This window comes from Melanerpes formicivorus, unplaced genomic scaffold (assembly GCF_026170545.1).
Source record: "Melanerpes formicivorus ecotype bairdi unplaced genomic scaffold, bMelFor1.0.p_v2 SCAF_4, whole genome shotgun sequence".
NCBI classification, from domain to species: Eukaryota; Metazoa; Chordata; class Aves; order Piciformes; family Picidae; genus Melanerpes; species Melanerpes formicivorus.
The window spans coordinates 22,666,318-22,685,636 of NW_027142356.1; the positions used below are offsets into that span (position 1 = coordinate 22,666,318).

At 40.6% G+C, this 19,319-nt stretch overlaps 1 protein-coding gene across 1 annotated transcript in view; it reads right to left on the reverse strand.

The window, feature by feature from the left end:
* Nucleotides 1–7,977: 7,977 nt before the first annotated feature.
* Nucleotides 7,978–19,319, reverse strand: part of MND1 (meiotic nuclear divisions 1) — a 40,190-nt gene continuing 28,848 nt past the window's right edge. Inside the window, exons 7-8 of the mRNA XM_068171177.1 lie at nucleotides 9,729–9,773; nucleotides 7,978–8,195 (exon numbers count right to left, since the gene is read on the reverse strand). Of these exons, the coding sequence (XP_068027278.1) occupies nucleotides 8,089–8,195; nucleotides 9,729–9,773 (152 nt within the window). The 3' untranslated portion in view covers nucleotides 7,978–8,088. The remainder of the gene's footprint in view (nucleotides 8,196–9,728; nucleotides 9,774–19,319) is intronic.

The window sequence follows — 19,319 nt, forward strand, 5'->3', positions numbered from 1 at the left end:
TCCTGTTCACCAGTGCCTTTACACTCACATACTTTGCTTCTTCCTCTGACTGCTGCACAGACAAGGAAAACTGAAAAATGCCTGCTACCCCAATGGCTACTGTCATGCTGACTACACACTTTGGTGGCAAATAATTTCCTCACTATCTGTGGGGAAGCCACTGAGAAAAGCAACGAATGTTACCTGTAAACTCTAGCATACATTGAAACAAGCACATATCCCCAGACTGCCCATCTGTAATTTACTTCAGCCAAAGCAGCAACAGGTCACTTTTACATTAAGCAGGAAGGGGTTTTCCCATCATTCCAGCCCTTTGATCTCAATAAGCCAGGAAGAGCTGTGACCTTTCAGAAGAGTCCATCACCTCCTGAGTCTGCTTTTTACAGTGAAGGGGTTAATTTCTGCCAGGGTATCTCAAGTCCTAAGGAAGGACAGCTTGCACAGCTGGAGGTATTCTTAATGAGATCATCCCTCTGCAGCAGGGAATAAAAAGCCACTACAATAATGGTTATTGTGATCACGAAATCAATGACACCTAACATTTTCATTCCCATTAAAAAGAAAACAAATAAAAACTGCTTGTATATATTGCCCCAAGGTTTCCCACCTTGAGAACAGCTTTTAAGGCTGAAAGTGGTAATACTCATCATCTGTGAAGTGGAAAAAAAAAATCTGAGGTTCAAGCATGAGGCAGAGATAAGGGAAGACATTTCTAGGGTCTCTCAACATATATGGTCTCTTCTCCCAGGCAACCAGGGGCAGAAAAAGAGGACACAGTCTCAAGTTGCGCCAGGGGAAGTTTAGGCTAGAGGTGAGAAAGTTCTTCACAGAAAGAGTAATTGGCCAGTGGAATGTGCTGCCCAGGGAGGTGGTGGAGTCACCATCCCTGGAGGTGTTAAAAAAACCCCCAACCTGGGTGTGGCACTTGGAGCCATGGTTTAGTTGTCAGGAGGTGCTAAGTATTGGGTAATAGGTTTGAGTTGATGATCTCTGAGGTCTTTTCCAACTTGGTTGATTCTGTGATAAGGTTAAAATGTTGACTTCAGAGTAGAAGTCATGAAGCTTTTTTCTTCCCCTCATCTTTAGTCTTCACTCTGTCTTGTATTTACTTTCCATTTTTATTGCTTCTCCTAGAACAGGAGGCTGGACACATGCATTGTCTGTATTTCAAACTGAAAAGAGAAAAAATATGTGGACATGAGCTCTAAAATAAAGGGACTAACATTCTACTGGCACTGCCACATTTTTTTTTCACGCAAGGCTATCAAGAGCTTTTCAGATTTCCACATGGGTATGAGGCTGTTCCCTTGTGTGCTGTTGCACACAAGCAACCGAGGAGCAGTATCTCCACTCACAGCCACCTGCAGCTCTGCAAAAAGAACCTCGAAGCTCAGGCTTCTGGGGCCAGCCTCTAACGATTACAACCCAAGATGAGACGACACCTGTCAGGTGGAGCAAAGACAAGAGGCAAACCCTTGGCTTTTGCAGGATGTGAGCACAGAAATGGATCAGAAAATAAAGTAACTTAAGCAGATCTGGATACTTTTTAGAGTACTCAGAAATCAAGAAGGTAGTAAAGACTTGACTGCAGAAATGTTTCCTTTTCAAGTAGATTGATTCTGCACAGAACTTCTTCTTCTGCTAGTCTCCTGGCAAAATACCTTTAATTTTAGTAAAAGCTGAAGCTATGTGTCCCAGCGTAATTGTAGTAATTCGTACAAGAGGTGACAGAACCATTCTATGAGCACTGGTGAGGTGAATGGAATTAGCCTCTGAAAAAGAGTACCTTGAAAAAAAAATTACACTGTCAAACAGACAGCTTGACATCAAATGGCTTCTTGTAGTAACTCCACACTGCACCTGCAATCTTATGCCTCTGAATTTATTTATTTGCAAGTGATTGCTTAAACTATTGTAAACTAGTTTACGATGCAAAAGTACTGGCATTAAGTACACTGTATTCACCACTCACTTGCCAAGATAAGCATTTATTAGAGTTATTATATCAGAAATAAAGTTGTCTAGAAGAACTGAGAGGGGAACTGCTGTCAAAATGTAGATCTAACTACAGACCTTGCTAGTGCTTTTTAAGTAGTGAACCCTCCTCCCTCTAGCCAATAATAGCAAACATAAATAGGCAAAAAGCTTTACAACAAGTTGTCACTATTGTTCTACATCTGCTGCCTACCAAAAGCTGGATGATGCAGTAGGGGATTTGTATAGGGCATATTTGCATAGCAAATCAGGAATCAATGCTCTTTGTTCATGATTTTCTAATTTGCAAAGCTGGTGCAGAGAAAGAGGTCAGACAATGCCCGCTCCATTGGCTCAAGACTGACAAGGCAAAAGCCTAAAAAGAATGAACAATATTCAAAATTAAATTCTTTTGTAATTTCCCAAGTTCTGATCAAGCTTACAGCCTAATTTGCATGTCAAAGGGCAGTGAATAGAAATCTCCCTCTGGTTCAGTAACTAGCATAAGCATAGAAGAAAGAGTAAGAATGAAAAATAAGCAACTTCAAAATGCCTACTCAAAATAGTGAAGCTGTATGTCCTACTCGGGCACGCATGGTTTCCTGAGGTTTGTACCATCTTCTAATGAGACAGACAGGAAAAGGCTCCTAGACTTTTTTGGTAAAAAGAAAAGACAACTTCAAAGATACGATAACAAATTTTGACCAAAACATTTTAAACTGAAGGTTTGACTTTGAATTATTTAAGCTATGCTCCTTTTTACCAACTCCCATCTAAGGACAGAACACTAAACCAGTACTTCTGTAACACCTTAATTTTGAAAGGGCCAGAACAAGGTGATGGTTTCCCAAAGATGGATTGGGAGCTGATTTGTTCAAAATAACTTGGCCAAGACAAAATTTACTCACTCATTAAATCATTGACAGTAGTTACAGGAAAACCAGAAGGTATCATCCAGGCCCCTTTTCCTTCCCCCTCCCCCCCTTAAGTAGCTGAAGATGTTAATGATAAATACCTGGTTCAAATCAGTATATAGTGGACAATAATTAAAAAATAATAATATTTTCATCTTTCACATTTCCTTCTCAAACAGGTATGATATTGAGGACCAAGGAGTAAAAAACACAGATCTGCTACAGAGTCTTGACCTTTTTGTTTGTTTTGTTTGTCTGTTGGTTTTTTGGTGGTGGTTTGGGGTGTGGTTTTTTTTTTGTTGGTTGTTTTCTGTGTTTTCTGTTAAAAACAATTAAAATTACTGATCTCACAAACATGCTGACTTAGAATCATAGAATCACAGAATCAGTCAGGGTTGGAAGGGACCACAAGGATCATCTAGTTCCAACCCCCCTGCCATAGGCAGGGACACTTCACAGTAGATCAGGCTGACCAGAGCCTCATCCAACCTGGTCTTAAACACCTCCAGGGATGGGGCCTCAACCACCTCCCTGGACAACCCATTCCAGGGCTTCACCACTCTCACGGTGAGGAATTTCTTCCTCAAGTCCAGTCTGAATCTCCCCACCTCCAGCTTCATTCCATTGCCCCAAGTCCTATCACTACCTGATATCCTGAGAAGTCCCTCCCCAGCCTTCTTGTAGGCTCTCCAGCCACTCTGACCCCAGCCTGTAGCTCTGCATGGGGTTGCCGTGGCCAAAGTGCAGCACCTGGCATTTGGACTTATTAAATGCCATCCCACTGGACATTCTTGACATGCAATCTTCTGCACACAGTTTGAAGAGCCAAGTCTAATGCTTGCCTGCTTATATGCCTGTGCACTGGAAGGTGTGTGTGCTGACTAGGTGTGTCAGCAAGGAGTAAGACAGACAACCATCTGTACAGCTTGCTGTTTGTTGCTTGTTCAAGCTTACATAGTTTCTGTAAGCAGATAGAAAAGGGAAGAGACAGTGGAACAATGGAAGAGAAAATGCTAAAGGGACAAGGAGTAAGTAAGCTGAAGAGAAAGGCTATCACTGCTGTGAAGGCTGATCCCTTAAACACAGGAATAGTCACATGAGCACAGGAATATTCACATGAGAACAGGAATACTCACACGAGCACCGTATCTAGAGAGCACTTAACTGCAAATGTCATTTGTGTGACATCCAGGATTAGCCAAAGACTTTGGCTGTTGAAGCCACCAGATGTGCACTTCTAGGGTGTGCCAATTCAGGCAGGACATCCAATTGCTTCCTCAGAAAAGCTTTGTGTAAATTTACAGTGCCACAAACCCGCAGACTAATAACCATAGCTCCACGAGCAGCAGAACTAACGTCTGGCTGCCAAGAGACAAATTTCCTAGATCCCAGTTCTGAAATGATACACACACTGTCCCATCTCACTCCAGCAATGCTGCCAGACCCTCACAAACTCTATTGCCAGCAGGCACCAAATGCCTTCAGGTTTTTCATGACCATCTTCAACATTTTTCCTTCCTCTTCCCACCTCCAGCATGCTCTAGCCATTCTCAGGTCCCTACACTGGCAGGTGGGAAAGGGAAGGCCGGTATTTATCAGGAAGCCAGCCAAGCAGAACAGATGCATTGTGAGCTTGCACTGCAGCCCTTCAGACTAAACTTGGCTGAAATCCACTGCAAAATTTAGGAATAACGGAAGGGAAAAGGAGGAGGGAAATGACAAAACCCGTAATTGTGCAAGCCTCAGAGCTACAAGAAACGAGGTGCAGATCATCAGCAGCCAGGTCACCTGATTGGTAGAAATGTGCCTGTGTGACAGGAGGGCTCTGTAATGAGCTCTCTAACATCAAAATTCTTAGTCACCATTACAGGTTGATGTTTTTTCCCCATCACTTTCCCATCAAGTTTCAGTTCCAGCTTTGTGACTCAGTCACAGCATCACTCTGCTCTTTGCTTCAGAGCCTGGATTTTCCCTTTTCAAACACATGTGTTACTACACCCCTAAAAAATAATGACATTTCAGAGGCTGCATTAACGAAAGGTTTGCCAGCTGGATTATGTCAAAACCTAAACCTTTGTGACTCTTAGCATTTTGATACTCTGCAAGTACCATGGAAAGGAACCCTGGAGCCCATGCTTGGCTAGATAAAAGCTGAAGAATAATAGGTTGTTTCGGGGTGGACACAGTCACTAAACTTCCATTAGACTGCTATGGTTTTCAAGTAGATCAGGTACAAACAATTTCTCCTATGTCTAGGTTTGTTTCACACTGGCTTACCCAACACTTCAGTCTGCTACTGTAGTGATAAACTCATGAGATTATTTTGAAAAGCTGGACCTGATACTGCTCCTGTCACAGCTGCAGACTGCTGAAAACAACAGCCTTTGATTTTCACACTTTGTACCAGCAGCTGCTTTAATTATAAACCTGAATTGCAATAAGGGCCTAACCTCTTGACTTAACAGTAGAAAATATTTACCTTACATGGGCAAAAAACCTACAAGGCAGAAGGGGGGAAAAAAAAAGAGGAAGACAGATACATAATACAGCTGTGACGTAACCACAAGAATGACAGCAGAAGTGAGCATTTAAACCACGCTGTTTTCATGCCAGATTGTTCAGAAATATCACAGGTTCTATCTGAGGAAAGCTCTGAAGAAACTAACTGCGATACAAAATGAGACCAATTGCTTTCATGTTTGTTACAGGCCCATAATCACAGACATTTCAGGAGAAGGAAAGTAATTTTAACTTAGCAGAAAACAAAAGTCTCAGCTTCTCTTAAAAGTTAGAGTGACCACACATCTCAAACCACATAAAAAGACATGAAACCATGTATGGTGAAGAAGAAAAGCTTCCAAAAGTGAGCAGATTGCCAGTGCCTTGGAATATTCAATGTTCTGTTTTTTGTCTCAGAAAGGATTTGAATTTGCTTTTCCTGTTGAAAGTCACCTACACTAAAGATACAGAATCAAGACAAAGGTAGCACAAAATCAATCGGCTGCACTCGAGGAATAAGCCTCAGTTTGTGAAAACGCAGCCACTTCTTCCGTGCCTGTCTTCAGCTGAGAAATTTCTGTTCTGGCTGTTCCAAAACTGTGTCCTCACAGAAGGAGAGACATTCTCCTGCCAGAATTGCTAACCAACACCAGAAGACAGGAGCAGAAAACAGAGTACCACTGCAGAACTATATTCTATTCTGTACCTATAAAACAAAAGCAAAACTCTAGATGAAAATTATATTGCTAGAAATTCCTTGCACTTGAACTACTCGCTTCCAAAGTATGAGGGCTGTGTTTGACATTTTAAAGGTATTGCTCCTGTTGGCTGATTGTAGCATCTCTAAGCAAGTCTACCTCAGGCAGTTCTTTAGCTGCTATTTATTATACTAAATGGTTTTATTACAGTCCACAATTCTTTCACGCTATGGACAAGAAACCACAGTATTGCAGCTGAACTTACATAGTTGGTCATCTTAATTTTTTTTCTTGAATTTAGAAAGCATCAAAAGCAGTAGAAATCAATAAGAAACCCTTACCCCCACAGGAAGCAGAGAACATCTCCATGCACTAGCTGCTACAGGCCATAAATTACCTGAGACTTCTAGACAAGTAGAAGTTCAACCATGCAAAAGTGATTCTAAGAGGTAAGAGCCACCAAGAAATGTATATGCTCAATGTTCCTTCACACAAACAAGCCTTATGAGTCATCATAATCATCACTTGTGTGTGGCAGATACATGCTGTCAAACACTGATGTGCTAAGGAGCTTCTGACATCCATCAGGTGGTACAGAATAGATTCACAGGAAAGCCAGACATTTTGCTGAAAAAGAATCATTTAAGACAGATAGTCTACAAAGAGCAGAATGAGCTCTTTCTTTAATGCTTCACAGCAGAAAATCCAAGAGTAAAAATAACAACCTAAGCTGCACATGCATCAATACTTCGGTTTGGCACTGTCTCTGAGCTTTGGTGGATGGTACCCCATTCATGGGGCAAAAGCCAGGCCTGGTAAGAAACACTGCGTTCAGCTGAGTACTACCTACCTGCATTAAGCTTTTAGCTGATCAGCATGATGAGGGAGATGATTCTCCCCCTCTATTCTGCTCTTGTGAGACCCCATCTGTAGTTCCGCATCCAGTTATGGTGCCCCAGCATAAAAGTGAGATGGGACTGCTGGAGCAGGTCCAGAGGAGGGACACAAAGATGATCAGAGGGCTGGAACACCTCCCCTATGAGGAGGGACAGGCTGCAAGAGTTGGGGTTGTTCAGCCTGGAGGAAGAGAAGGCTTAAGGGAGATCTTACAGCAGCCTTCCAGTACCTGAAGGGGGGCCTACAAGAAATCCGTGAAGGGACTTTTTGACAAGGGCTTGTAGTGATAGGATGACAGAAAACAGCTTTAAGCTTGAGGAGGGTAGATTTAGACTGGATATTAGTAAGAAATTCTTTACAGTGAGGGTGGGGAGACACTGGAACAGATTGCCCAGGCAGGTTATGAATGCTGCCTCCCTTGAGGTGTTCCAAGCCACGCTGGATAAAGCCTTGAGCAATCTGGTCTAGTGGAAAATGTCCCTGCCCACGACAGGGGGGCAGGAGCTAGATAATCTTTATCGTCCCTTCCAACCTAAGCCATTCTATGAAATCTATGAACAGCAAACAAAATATTGTCACTAAACTTACAAGCAGTTCTAGCAACACACTAAAGACTAACTTGAAATCAGACCTCAGCCCTTCTGCTCACATCCTTACTGCCTTGCTGTTTTCTATTAATGGAGAATGCCTCTTTTCAGTTTCATAAGCAAGATGAAGGAAAAATTGATTCTACTCCATGTTGTCCCCCGATAGTTCCACTCCAAAGTCTTCAATATGTTTAAACATATATCCCTGGAGCCTCTAGCTCTTAGTACTACTTCTAGTTAAGCAAAAGTAGAGTAAAAGACAGTGTCATAATTATTCCCTGTAACCCCTGTCCATTCTTAGTCTGTGTCACAAAAGTTACCAAGAGATTTAGTGTCCAGAGAGGACAAGGGGGAAAAAGGGAAACGCAGCAAATATTTTTAGAATTTTATTAACTTTAACAAAACCTGCAATGTCAAGAGTGGTCACTTGTTTACAGAGGATTCAGATACACATTTAAATGCCAACTGGGAATATTTAACAAGCTATGTACAACTGTGTCAGCCGTCAGCTGCTGAACACTAATCAATGTAATCCAAATCTTCTGGGATTCCAAAGCTTTTGTTAATTCTGTTCTCTTCACATCCGAATTTACGTTTGGCCCAGGACTTTATTGAAAAGATGTTATCTGTAAGCAGAATGAAAAATATTCACTTCTGAATAGTTAGGAAATAATTAATTACAGTCTCAGCTACAACAAAATCCTTTGGTTTGCATTATCTCTGTGTGTATGAAAAAAGCACATAGTAGGGAGCGTCATTAGTAAGTGGAACAGAAAATAGGAGGCTTTTATAAACAACATACTTTTATACAGTACTAAGTAAAATAAGTCTTTTTTTGGAGGCTACCTTTACCTTCTCTTGCTCCTCTTCTGTGAAAACTGAAAACTAGAATGACAGTGTAAGGCTGCTATAGAGTGATGAGGTAAGTGTGAATATGCATAGTAAGTATTTAAAAACTAAGACACTTACTGTGTGACTTAACTACAATCACTTAACTGTAAGGTCCTTCCTAGTTCTGTGTATGTTTGTTCAGACAAAGTACATTTTGTTTGAAAGTTGAAAAAGACACTAAACTAGCTTTATTTCAGTCAACACTTCTCTTTTAGCATCACATTACTATTGTTTCAGCATGTAACTTTTCAATTTAACCTCATTTTTCACTGCAGCATCGACTGAAACTCACTGTGTCATTCCTAACACCCATAAATTGCAGCATTCCTCAAGACAGGAAGTGTTCTGCATCTGCACATCTTAGAAATATTATCTTTTCCTTAACCATCAAACATTGTTTTCAAACTGCCTTTTCCAAATAAGTATGTTACAGCACATAATCCTAATTGTCTAGTTAAATAGCCAAGTACTTTCTACAGGCTGAGGCATAGCTCCTCTCTCAAGACCTTAAGAACAACAGCCTGTCATCAACAGCAGAAAGCCCTGACAACAGTACTCCCAGAAGTTATTTTCAGATACATGAATTCATTTGCCTCTATGCAGTGAACAACCCAGTGCAAGTCAAGGTATAGAACAGTAAAAAAAAAGTGAGATAACCAACGATACTAAGCAGTTCATGAGTAGCAGATGGATTAAAAAAAAAGAAGGACATAAATGTTGATCACTTTGCAAAATGCAAATATAGAGCAATATAGCAAAGCTAAGGAGAGTTAACCTTCCTCAAAAATCATGTAGCATTCTCCCTGCATGTCTAAGATGGTGATTTAAGTTCCACAAACACCTGCTTTATATTAGCATCCATCACGTGGTAGCAGCAATAAGGTTCCACAAAGCATTCTACTCTTGAGAAACATGAAAATTCAGAAAGAAGAATTAAATTTTCTGAATAACTGGATACAACCATCTCTGGCCACTTTCTATTAACAGTTCCCTCAACTTAGGAAGTTTTAACTCAACCACGAAAATGAGCTGCAGGTTTTAACATGGCGTGCACGACAGCACCAGAAGAGCAAGCACATGACATGAAGTGTGTTCAGTAACTACACCAAGAAACTATTATTTTTTTGAATCATGATCATTTATAAGCAAAATACACTTTTGCATGCTTTTGTAGGCGAGGGCTACATCAAGCCTTAATCCAATTTAAAATTAGGTCTTTTACTGAAACTGCTCTGAAGCTGTGTTAAGCAATGTAAATGCATACATACCAGTCCATCTATTGGCTGCCTCCTTGGCTATTTTGTTTGTTTGGCCTGAAAGAAGAAAACAAACAAACAACATCATACATCAGAGTAAAATCATACAACAGTTTCAAGGAAGAGAGATTACACTTTTCTTGATGTCATTTTTAGAGAACCACACAATATAAGGAAGTTATTCCTCTGCTTCTTAAAGGTTCCAGCAAGCAAAGTTAGGTTAAAGAAAAACATGACTAAAGAAGCATAACAGATACTGTATGAACAACTCTGAGTTTTTGAAGTGTATTTTAAAATAAAATAATCCCAGTTTGGTTTGCCTGGGGGCTTAATTAGATGTACCAAGATAGGAACTGGATACATAGCCTGAAGATACTAGAGGCTCTATATAGATAAGGAAACTGCCAAGGGTGGGTAGCAGTCTATCACATTAATCCAAAAGTTTATCATACAGCTCTGAAAGGTCTCCCAGGCTTTGAGAACCCCCTCAATGAAATTAAGACAAAATAATACTCCTAGTTACTAAACCTGGCTTACCTCCCTCACCTCCACTACATAAGACACAACAGTGTCAAGAAAAATTCTTGGATCAGCTTGCTCCCATTAAAATAAGCCAAGAATCAAACCAAGCAAGTTGGTTCGTAACGTGGGAATTTATCAGCATCATTATGGTTCTCACGCCTACACATAACTCAGTTATTCCCAGTCGGACTTGTTAGCACTTGCATGATAATATTCATTTGAATGGTCAGCATTAAATTTGTCTCCAGGGGTACTAAGAAGTGAATACATGATCAGGTATCCATTGTTATAAAGATTGTACTTCAGGCAAAATTCAATTACGTTGACAAATCATCTGCGATTACAGACAGCTAAGCACTCATTATTCTACCCTTACTGCTTCGGTTAGAGAGCTGAAAAATGTTTTGATTGGAGTAAAACACAGTTTCAGAAACAGCACAGTCTCTAGAAGTGACCTACAATTAGAAAGCTTGGGCAGAACATGAAGAAAAGAAAAAAAAAAGGGCAGAAAAAAATAGGGAGTAGGTGAGAGGAAGGCATTTTTGCTCGTTTGCATGCATCAGAAATTCAAGTTATTCCTAGCTTGAGAAAGTTATTCCTCATTTCCTTTGCTGACTGCTCCTTGCCACCCCCACCTTGGTTCAGTTCCTTGGCTGGCAGCAATAGCATTTTGAACAGCACACTACCCAACAAGTCTGCAGAGTAAGGGCTTTCACCGGTCAAGTTTTCAAATGTGTCAGCTATGAGACTTCCCTCAGCACTTTTCTGAAACTCTAGAGCAGCAGAAATGGAAAGCTGTATTTGACTCCTAAGCAATGAAATTTTAAATGAAGGGGAGGAATGTTGGATAGCATTAAACTCCGTGGATCAGAGCTGCAAAGTGACAGCATCCTGATGGCAAGTGAGACAATCACAGCACCTGCTAGATCTCAGCAAAAAGCTCTGCTTTGCTTGAAGCAGCTAAGCAGCTGAGCCCTGTGTTTCTGCATCACACAGAAGCTCTAAGTTCCTGTGGCTTTCAGTAAACAGTCCTGTGCTTAAAGCCCAGTGACCACATGGTATATTAAAAAAAACCACCACCACAAAACCAACAAAAACCCCCACACAATAGTGGCAGCATGAGGCAGTCACCCTTCAAACATTGCTTGTGCATGTTAAAATATGTATATGTGATCATGTGATTTTAATACAAGAATTCTTACTTCTGTCAAAGAAAAGACTGAGGTGACCAACAGATACAGGTTGGGTGACAGGATGATTAGAATGGCAGTGGCTGCCTATAACTGAGCTGTAGCTGGAAATAAAATCATGGTAGCAAGAGTAGGAAGCTATAATGGGGAAATCCCACAGTGGACAGCACCTTCAATGACTGAAATAGCAGAGAAATAACAAACAAAAACCGGCGAAAATCTCGCAACACACCAACCAACCAACATCCCAAAAACCCCACACCCAGAAAATATCCCACACAAACCCACCCCACCAAAACAAACAAACAAGAAACTTCTCAGGGTGAAAGTTTTCATGCACCACCCGGGACTGATCACAGACTGGCAGCAATGTCATGGTAGAAGTGTGGAAGGATGTGCACTGGAGGCAGAACTTCAGGATGGGGAAGGTGACATTCAAACAATCCAGCTCAATATTGAAGAAGAGGTTGCTTCAGTCCTTCAGAGACTGGGACACACATCCCCCATGTTACCCTGCTGCAAAGGGGTTTGGGAGTTGGGGAAGCTAGAGCTGCTAGTAAAGCCTCAGGCACCCGACGTGCCAAGAAACACATTCACAAGAGGCTGGGGCAAGTGTTTGCTGCTTGCGGTTTTCCTTTTATACCAGCTGGCCCACATACCCATGTACATGACAGCACCACAGGGATACACATATGGATTTATCCTGCCATGCTGAAAGTTGCTTAGACCATCAGGCATATTGTACTGATGGCAATGCCAGTTAGCTTGACAAGCAGTAAGACACCCCTGTGTTACTCATGTCCAACCTGAGCAAACTTATGAAAATAAGACAGCTTGTACTGGCTCTTGCCATCAAGTGAGACTACCACTGCAGAATGTCACTGTGCTCTTCTTAACCACTAATTCCTTCACTTGAATTTCCCCCTCACATTTATTCTTTTTAATAAACTACTGTGTCATCACCCCAGCTGCTGCCTCATGGCTACAGGCTGAGCATTTCACAATCTGAAGGAAAGACTGAAGTCCCTTGCGACCAGGCTCAACTCTTGCCTATTATCCCACTGCAGGATCTTGTCTGCCTGCTGTATCCCACACCATACCTGAAAAGAGGAAGGAGAGACAAGCACTAGCAGCCACAGACCTGCCTCACCTGAAGTCACCAGCTACATCTGCATCTTCCAGAGGCCACCAACTCCCATCACAAGAACTGACAGGAATGAAGAAATCTGCACTGTGACTACTTTCTGGAAACCTTTTATAGTTGGTTATTGGGACTTTCATTGGTTGCATTATGTGTATGTGCATTGAGGGTGAGGGAAAGGAGGCTTAGTAAAACAGACATCCCCCAAACACACCTACTTTATGTACTTATGGAACTCAGAGACTTGCTAGTTCTGATTATCTATTCTCTAGCTCCACAGACTCACACAGCCATTAGCCTCCTGGTTTTTGAACAACTGCACTGAAAAAGAAGGTTTAAGATCTAAAGAAGGCATTAGCATGATAACTTAAAAATGTATAGAACAAGAAAGGTTCAGGACATGAAGTGTGAGACGTGTAAAAGAAGCAGCCAACACTGAGGGCAACTGGCTAATTGTCAAAACCAGCACCACTGGGTCCTAAGCTCAGCGGCATCCTGCTGCTGACCAGAGCTGCTGTATTGCACTTGATTTTTAGCATCTACTAAATAGAGTTCCAGTGTAGAAGGCTGTGCAAGACAATGAAAGGGCCAAATTGTGCAGTAGAGGCAAGTGATGCAGGGGGCAACACATGTTCCAGACGCTTCCAGATGTCCCCCTTACCACTCTTAGGCCCTACTTTATATCTATACATCTGCATATAGATATACAATTGCTGTCTGGAAGCAACAGAATAATGCCTTTGTCCTGGACATCACATATTCATTTCCAACAATTGATGGGACAATGCATCAACAGACATTCCTACTCCCACATGTGCAGGACACAAGTCATTCACTTGGCTGAGGCACACACTTGTATCCTCCACTGACCAATTTCAAGCATACTTGCTGTTTTCTAAGCAGGAAAATGGAAACTTGCATTTTGTTTCCTTAAGAAAAGCAACTACTGTGTGTCTAACAATGCAAGGCCCAGAAGCAGCACAACCAGCAACACTAGTCTGTCTGTTATGTTTGCAAAACACACCTGGAAATATGCCCAAGACAGTTGGCCTCTCAAACATTCTCCAAACCTGCTTTCAGGTTCTTTCTAAAAGCTGAAGTCCTGCATATATCATAAAAGGAATATGAAAATAGTAATTGAATAGCATTCAGAATTGGACTGAAAAGGTAACATAGTCCAGCTCCAATAGCTATACTAAAAGAAAATAATTAAAAAAATAATATCTCAACAGCCAGAAGCAGCTCACAACCACCCACAGAAATTAAGAGAGCTGCAGCTTTCTTTCCTCTCAGCTTCTACTGTGTAATTTTCAGGATAACTTTAAAGATTATTGTAAGTAAAGTTTTTATGTGTAATGTGTAAACAAAATTCTCAGGTCCAGGAACTTCTATTTCTACAGAATGACAAAGGCTAGTTCTATTTATAAAACTAGAACAGTTTGGTGCCAGTTTAACCTAGCACAGCTAATGCCACAAGAAAGTTGCATGGATTGCCTCATATAAGACACCTGACTGCAGAAGGAACTGGCACCTTTTCAGGGAGACTGTCACCCATCAACCAGTGGGACTGTTACAGATACATACAACACACATCTGCAAACTTCAGCATTTAGGCAATGGGAGCAATTTTACAGCATGAGTCGCAATTCTTCTGCATGAAATGCAGAGAACAGCTGCAACTGCTCTCAGGGGCCAGTGGGGATTATTAGCCCAAAGATTCCCAATCTCTCCCATGAAAAAAATAAATCAGTCAGGGTAAATTAATTTCATTAGGTGGATTTGAATGCCATTAATAATTTTGCATCCACTCAGATAGAATTTAAATATGAAAAATGGCAAGTACCTTGAGTATGTGAACCTGAACTCCCAACGATTCATTCTTTTGCAGAGTTATCCATTCTCCTCCTCGCAGGCTGCCCTCACTTTCCAGAAACATTAGTTACCTTGGTGTTACCCCATTGTGACAGATTTGTTTCCCTACCTCCCCTAAGAAACATCATTAAATCATCCTTTGATGCACTGTTTCCAAAAATCTTTTCCACTAATGAAAATGTCTCATGCAAATAAAGAGCCTATCTCTAAAGGCCAGGATAGAAGGTGAACACAGAATCACAGAATTATTAAGGCTGGAAAAGACCTCTGAGATCATCAAGTCCACAACATCAGCTAAACAACGTCAAGTGCCACATCCAATCTTTTCTTCAGGACCTCCAGTGACGGTGGTCCACCACCTCTCTGGGCAGCCATTCCAGTGCCTAATCAGCCTTTCTGTGAGGAAGTGCTTCCTAATATCTAAACTAAACCTCCCCTGGTGCAGCTTCATACCATGCCCTCCTGTCCTGTCATGTTGCCTGGGAGAAGAGCCCAACCCCTACCTGACTACAGCTGCCTTTTAGGCAGCTGTGGAGAGTGATAAGGTCCCCTTCTAAGTTTCCTCTTCTCCAGGCTGAACAACCTCAGTTTCCTCAGCCTTTTCTCATATGACTTTCCCTCCAGCCCCCTCACTAGTCTCATTGCTCTCCTGCGGACCTACTGTCCTCCAGAGTATAAAAAGGTAATCTGTAACTCTTACTGACATGTCCACAAATGGACACTCGAGACCCAGACTGAGACTGTAGCTTGCCATTAGAGACCATGGCAATATGGTGATACTCATATTTGAGTATCCTTTGAACTAAGTAGTCTGTAACACCATCAGAGTAACTCACAAAAGAGCAAGAACTGCTTCAAAAGAACGTTTTGTAACCAAGTACTAGGCAGAGATACCTTCACAATGTGTCTTTAGCTTCCCACATGCTTCCCAAAGAAGTATTTCCTCTTACAAGCAGAATAAAGAGCTCTTGTGTAGAAGACTAATAGCACATCAGAATTGTCAGCTCCTTTGAATTCAAAATAACACATCATCCTTCCCCCATATTCCGGTATCCCACATTAGACTTCTGCCCATGATATTAATCAACAGGTCACAATGCTTTAGAATTCATGACTAAATTCAAATCAATGCATAAATATCTTATTTAAATGACATCCCAAATTCAACAGAACTATTTATAGTGACATATTATTAAGAGTATATCTTCTTACATTTAGACTCTGAATGAAATTTCAGAACTACAAGAAGCAGCATTGATGATTATGAAACCTACCTACTGATCCACAGCTACTTTGAAAAGCAAAGAACACAATAAAAGCCACTTGTGGAAGAAAAATACTCAAGAATTTTTTATATATTAATGAATTGAATTAGTAGTTCTGCTGCAACAGATCTGGATGTGTGTATATAAATATGCTTGAAAATAAACTTGAGCAAATACATAATGTAGAGCCAGTCTGGCCTATATGGAGAGAGATGGCAGTGCAGAGTAGAGCTACTAAGCTGATCCACATCTCTAGAAATATGCTTTTAAGGGGTCTATGATCTTTGTTAGTGTGTTTGAAAAAAAAATGTCAAGTCTCATCAGCAAAAGCTCCCCCTGTTCCACATGAAAAGGTCACACTGTCAAATTTCATCAGGACATACATAGTGTCTCTCTGAAAAACATCCAACAGAATCTTTTGGTAGCAATTCTGATAAATTCATCTGTGCTCTACATGCTCTTGCACTTAAGGTTACTATATTCACGTACCCACGGAAAAAGACTGTTTACCTTTTGAGTACTCTACCTGAAAGCCCACAATGAATTCTGAGCTGCAAATCTAAAACACTTTTGTTCCTATCCACACAATAGAGGCAAGCAGTGTGCTTACAAAGGGAATTGAGCACACCAACTTTCTGATTCAGGGCTCCCTAACTCCACTTTGTTTAATTTTCAGAGGACAATTCCTCCTCCCTCACATCATTCACTAACAAACTCTATACACAGAGCACAGCTAGAGGATCTTGCAACCTTCTGTGCCACTGAAGTGCAATTCACAAGGAGGCCCACCACAGCGCGATATGTTTTTTGACCGGTTTAGGATGCAACATTGCTGCATGCCTCATTCATCTCAGAAGCTGCGCAGAAGAGTCTGGAAGGCATTTCAGGAAGTCCTCTCGTCTCTATACCCATGACTCAATGCATTAATACCAATACTGAGCAGATGCACAGACATGACAGACCCTGTCATAAAGCATCATTGATTCTACCTCTCTGACACTGAATTGCTAATCAATACACCTTGAGGACCATTATAAACCAGTTTGAGATTCATGCTGATGCTGTTTCAGAATTGTATTTCCCCAAGTTTGATAGTCACACCACTATGGTTTCCCTACTTTCCTTACCACAATATCATGCAAAACTGAGTCAAAACACCAGATGAAACTTCTCCCAATCTACAAAGGTCTCTTAGAGTGGCAAAGGCCAAAAGGGTCAGTGTTCTTCTGGGTCCTTCTAAATTGGTTCTCTGTTCCAGATATTTTTCTGATATCCCACTCTTTAGTACGCTGTTATGTTTAATTTGGTTAAAGCATTTTGCTTTCTTTTTTAATATAACTTTTGAATTCAGTTTGCCAACCTTCCAAATTAATGATCAGCCATTCAAAGAACAGTATAAGGAGTGGGGGAAGCATAAACCCTCCCCAACCTTAGCATGATGCAATTAATTAAGTTCTTTCACTACTGGTGCACTTCTATGTACATTCTGGTGGAGGGAAAAAAAAGGGGAGGAGTGGGCTTTATGGTTTGGTTTTCATTAGTAGGAAATAGCCCACAAGTTCTATACATTAACATACACTATTTCCTGTCATATTCCTCATCCTGCCTCATCCAGATCTTTGGGAGATGAATACATTAGATATGCAACTTTTTGAAAGACAAGACTAAGTAAAAATAAAGAAATAAAGGAATGCTTGCTTTTCAATCTGTTGGTTTTCTATGTATTTTAAGCGAGTATCTGCTTCACTCCAGAGAAAGTTTAGTTTAACCTTCTAGGGCTAACATAAGTGTGGGTGGAACCCTAGTCTAACTTCAACAGAATGACAAATTTCTAATTGCAGATCTTTGTTAATGGTATTGATGCATAAACCATAAAAAGCACAGCTTGTCTCTCAAATGCCAGGTGCATATTTCATCATCTGTAGCTAGAAAACATCCTCTTTAATTGCAAACTGAACATATTGGATCTGGAGGCGATTAAAAAACCCCCCAACACTCTACAGGCTTGAATCTGTACCCTATTGATCTTGGTGGCACCTAGGCCAGGCTTAGAATTATTTGTAGACATTCATTTTTTTAAGTGAATCATTACTTTTATAAAAATAGCCACTTAATTCGTAACTCAAAGCACCCACAAAGCTCTTCAAATATATTTTCTAAGCCATAGTCTTTGCCACAAAACATAAATGAAAACCCATCATATAATTTTGTCTATTATCAGTGTTTTGATGCATTTGGAGTAAAACTAATGCAACCCATTTTAAAGCCTCTCCATTAGCTAGGGTAGTCGAATCTTAATTTAACTTACCCTTTGAGAACAGGGACTATTCCCAGAATTAGGAAGAAACTCCCCAAAGAATCCAAGGCTTGGTACTAAGTGTTTGTAACATTAAATACATCTGTGTGCATAAAACATTTTCAAATTGATTTGAACATAACAGAACATAATAGCTGGGTGTATCAACAACAAAAATCAAGTCAACAAACAAACAAACCCCCAAAACCCAAACTACACCCTCTGTAAAATCCAACAGCTAAATCAACATTACCTTTCCAGCTTTCATCCTCCAGGTATTAAGACAAATTAAAACACTGATAAACCCAGAACTATTTTCTCACACAGTTTGTATATCCCAATATAACCCTTCAGAATAGCTTGTCAAGCTGAAATTTTCAGTGTTTAGACACATCATTGGAATGGGCTGCCCAGGCAGGTGGTGGAGACACCATCCCTGGAGGTGTTCAAAAAAAGATTGGATGTGGCACTTGGAGCCATGGTTTAGTTGTCAGGAGGTGTTAGGTATTAGGTAATAGGTTGAACTTGATGATCTCTGAGATTTTTTCCAACCTGGCTGATTCTGTGATCAGAATCAGATATTTTTTAAGCACCTACAATAAAAAGAAGATACTTTGAAGTACATACCATGTATAGCAAGACATCTTCATGGTATTCAGTAAAGTCTGGCTGTTTTCTCAAAATTTTATTTTCACACAGCCAGGTAAGTATTAGTTTTAGAAAATAATCTAATCCTGAACTGGGCTGGTAGTGATGCCTCTGAGACCACACTTTTGGAGATGCAAAGGAATAACTGTTTGGGTATTTGTGCCGTTTGAGTCACATACGCCTCTTGCTACAAGATAAAAAAGATAAAAAGAAGTAAAAAGGTTGGCACCAAAATTGTTACATTGCACACCTTGTATCTGGCAGTTTGCTAATTTCTGAGAATTCACACTGTCCACACACGTTCCGTTTGCTGTTTTAAAGGTAAAAGTCTAAGACATGAAAAATTACCAGCAAGTGGACATTCTAAAAACATGGTAAGTGGCCTGAGATTGCTGACTGGCAACATCTAAGACCAGCCCCATAAATATTAGCAATCATCCAGATGGAAGTCACTTCCTTCAGTCAGTGTGTAACTGCTTCTGAGATTAAAGTCCTATACAAAAGGCACAAAGAAACAAAAGAATGGCTACTGTGAAGGGGAAAAAAAAAAAGCCTAGACCAAATAATGCTTAATATAGTATAAATCAACATTTTTCTAATTGCAGTAGAAGAACATGAAGTTAGAAAAAAATCTAAAAGTGTTTATTTTGCAGTGAACACTGAAAATGT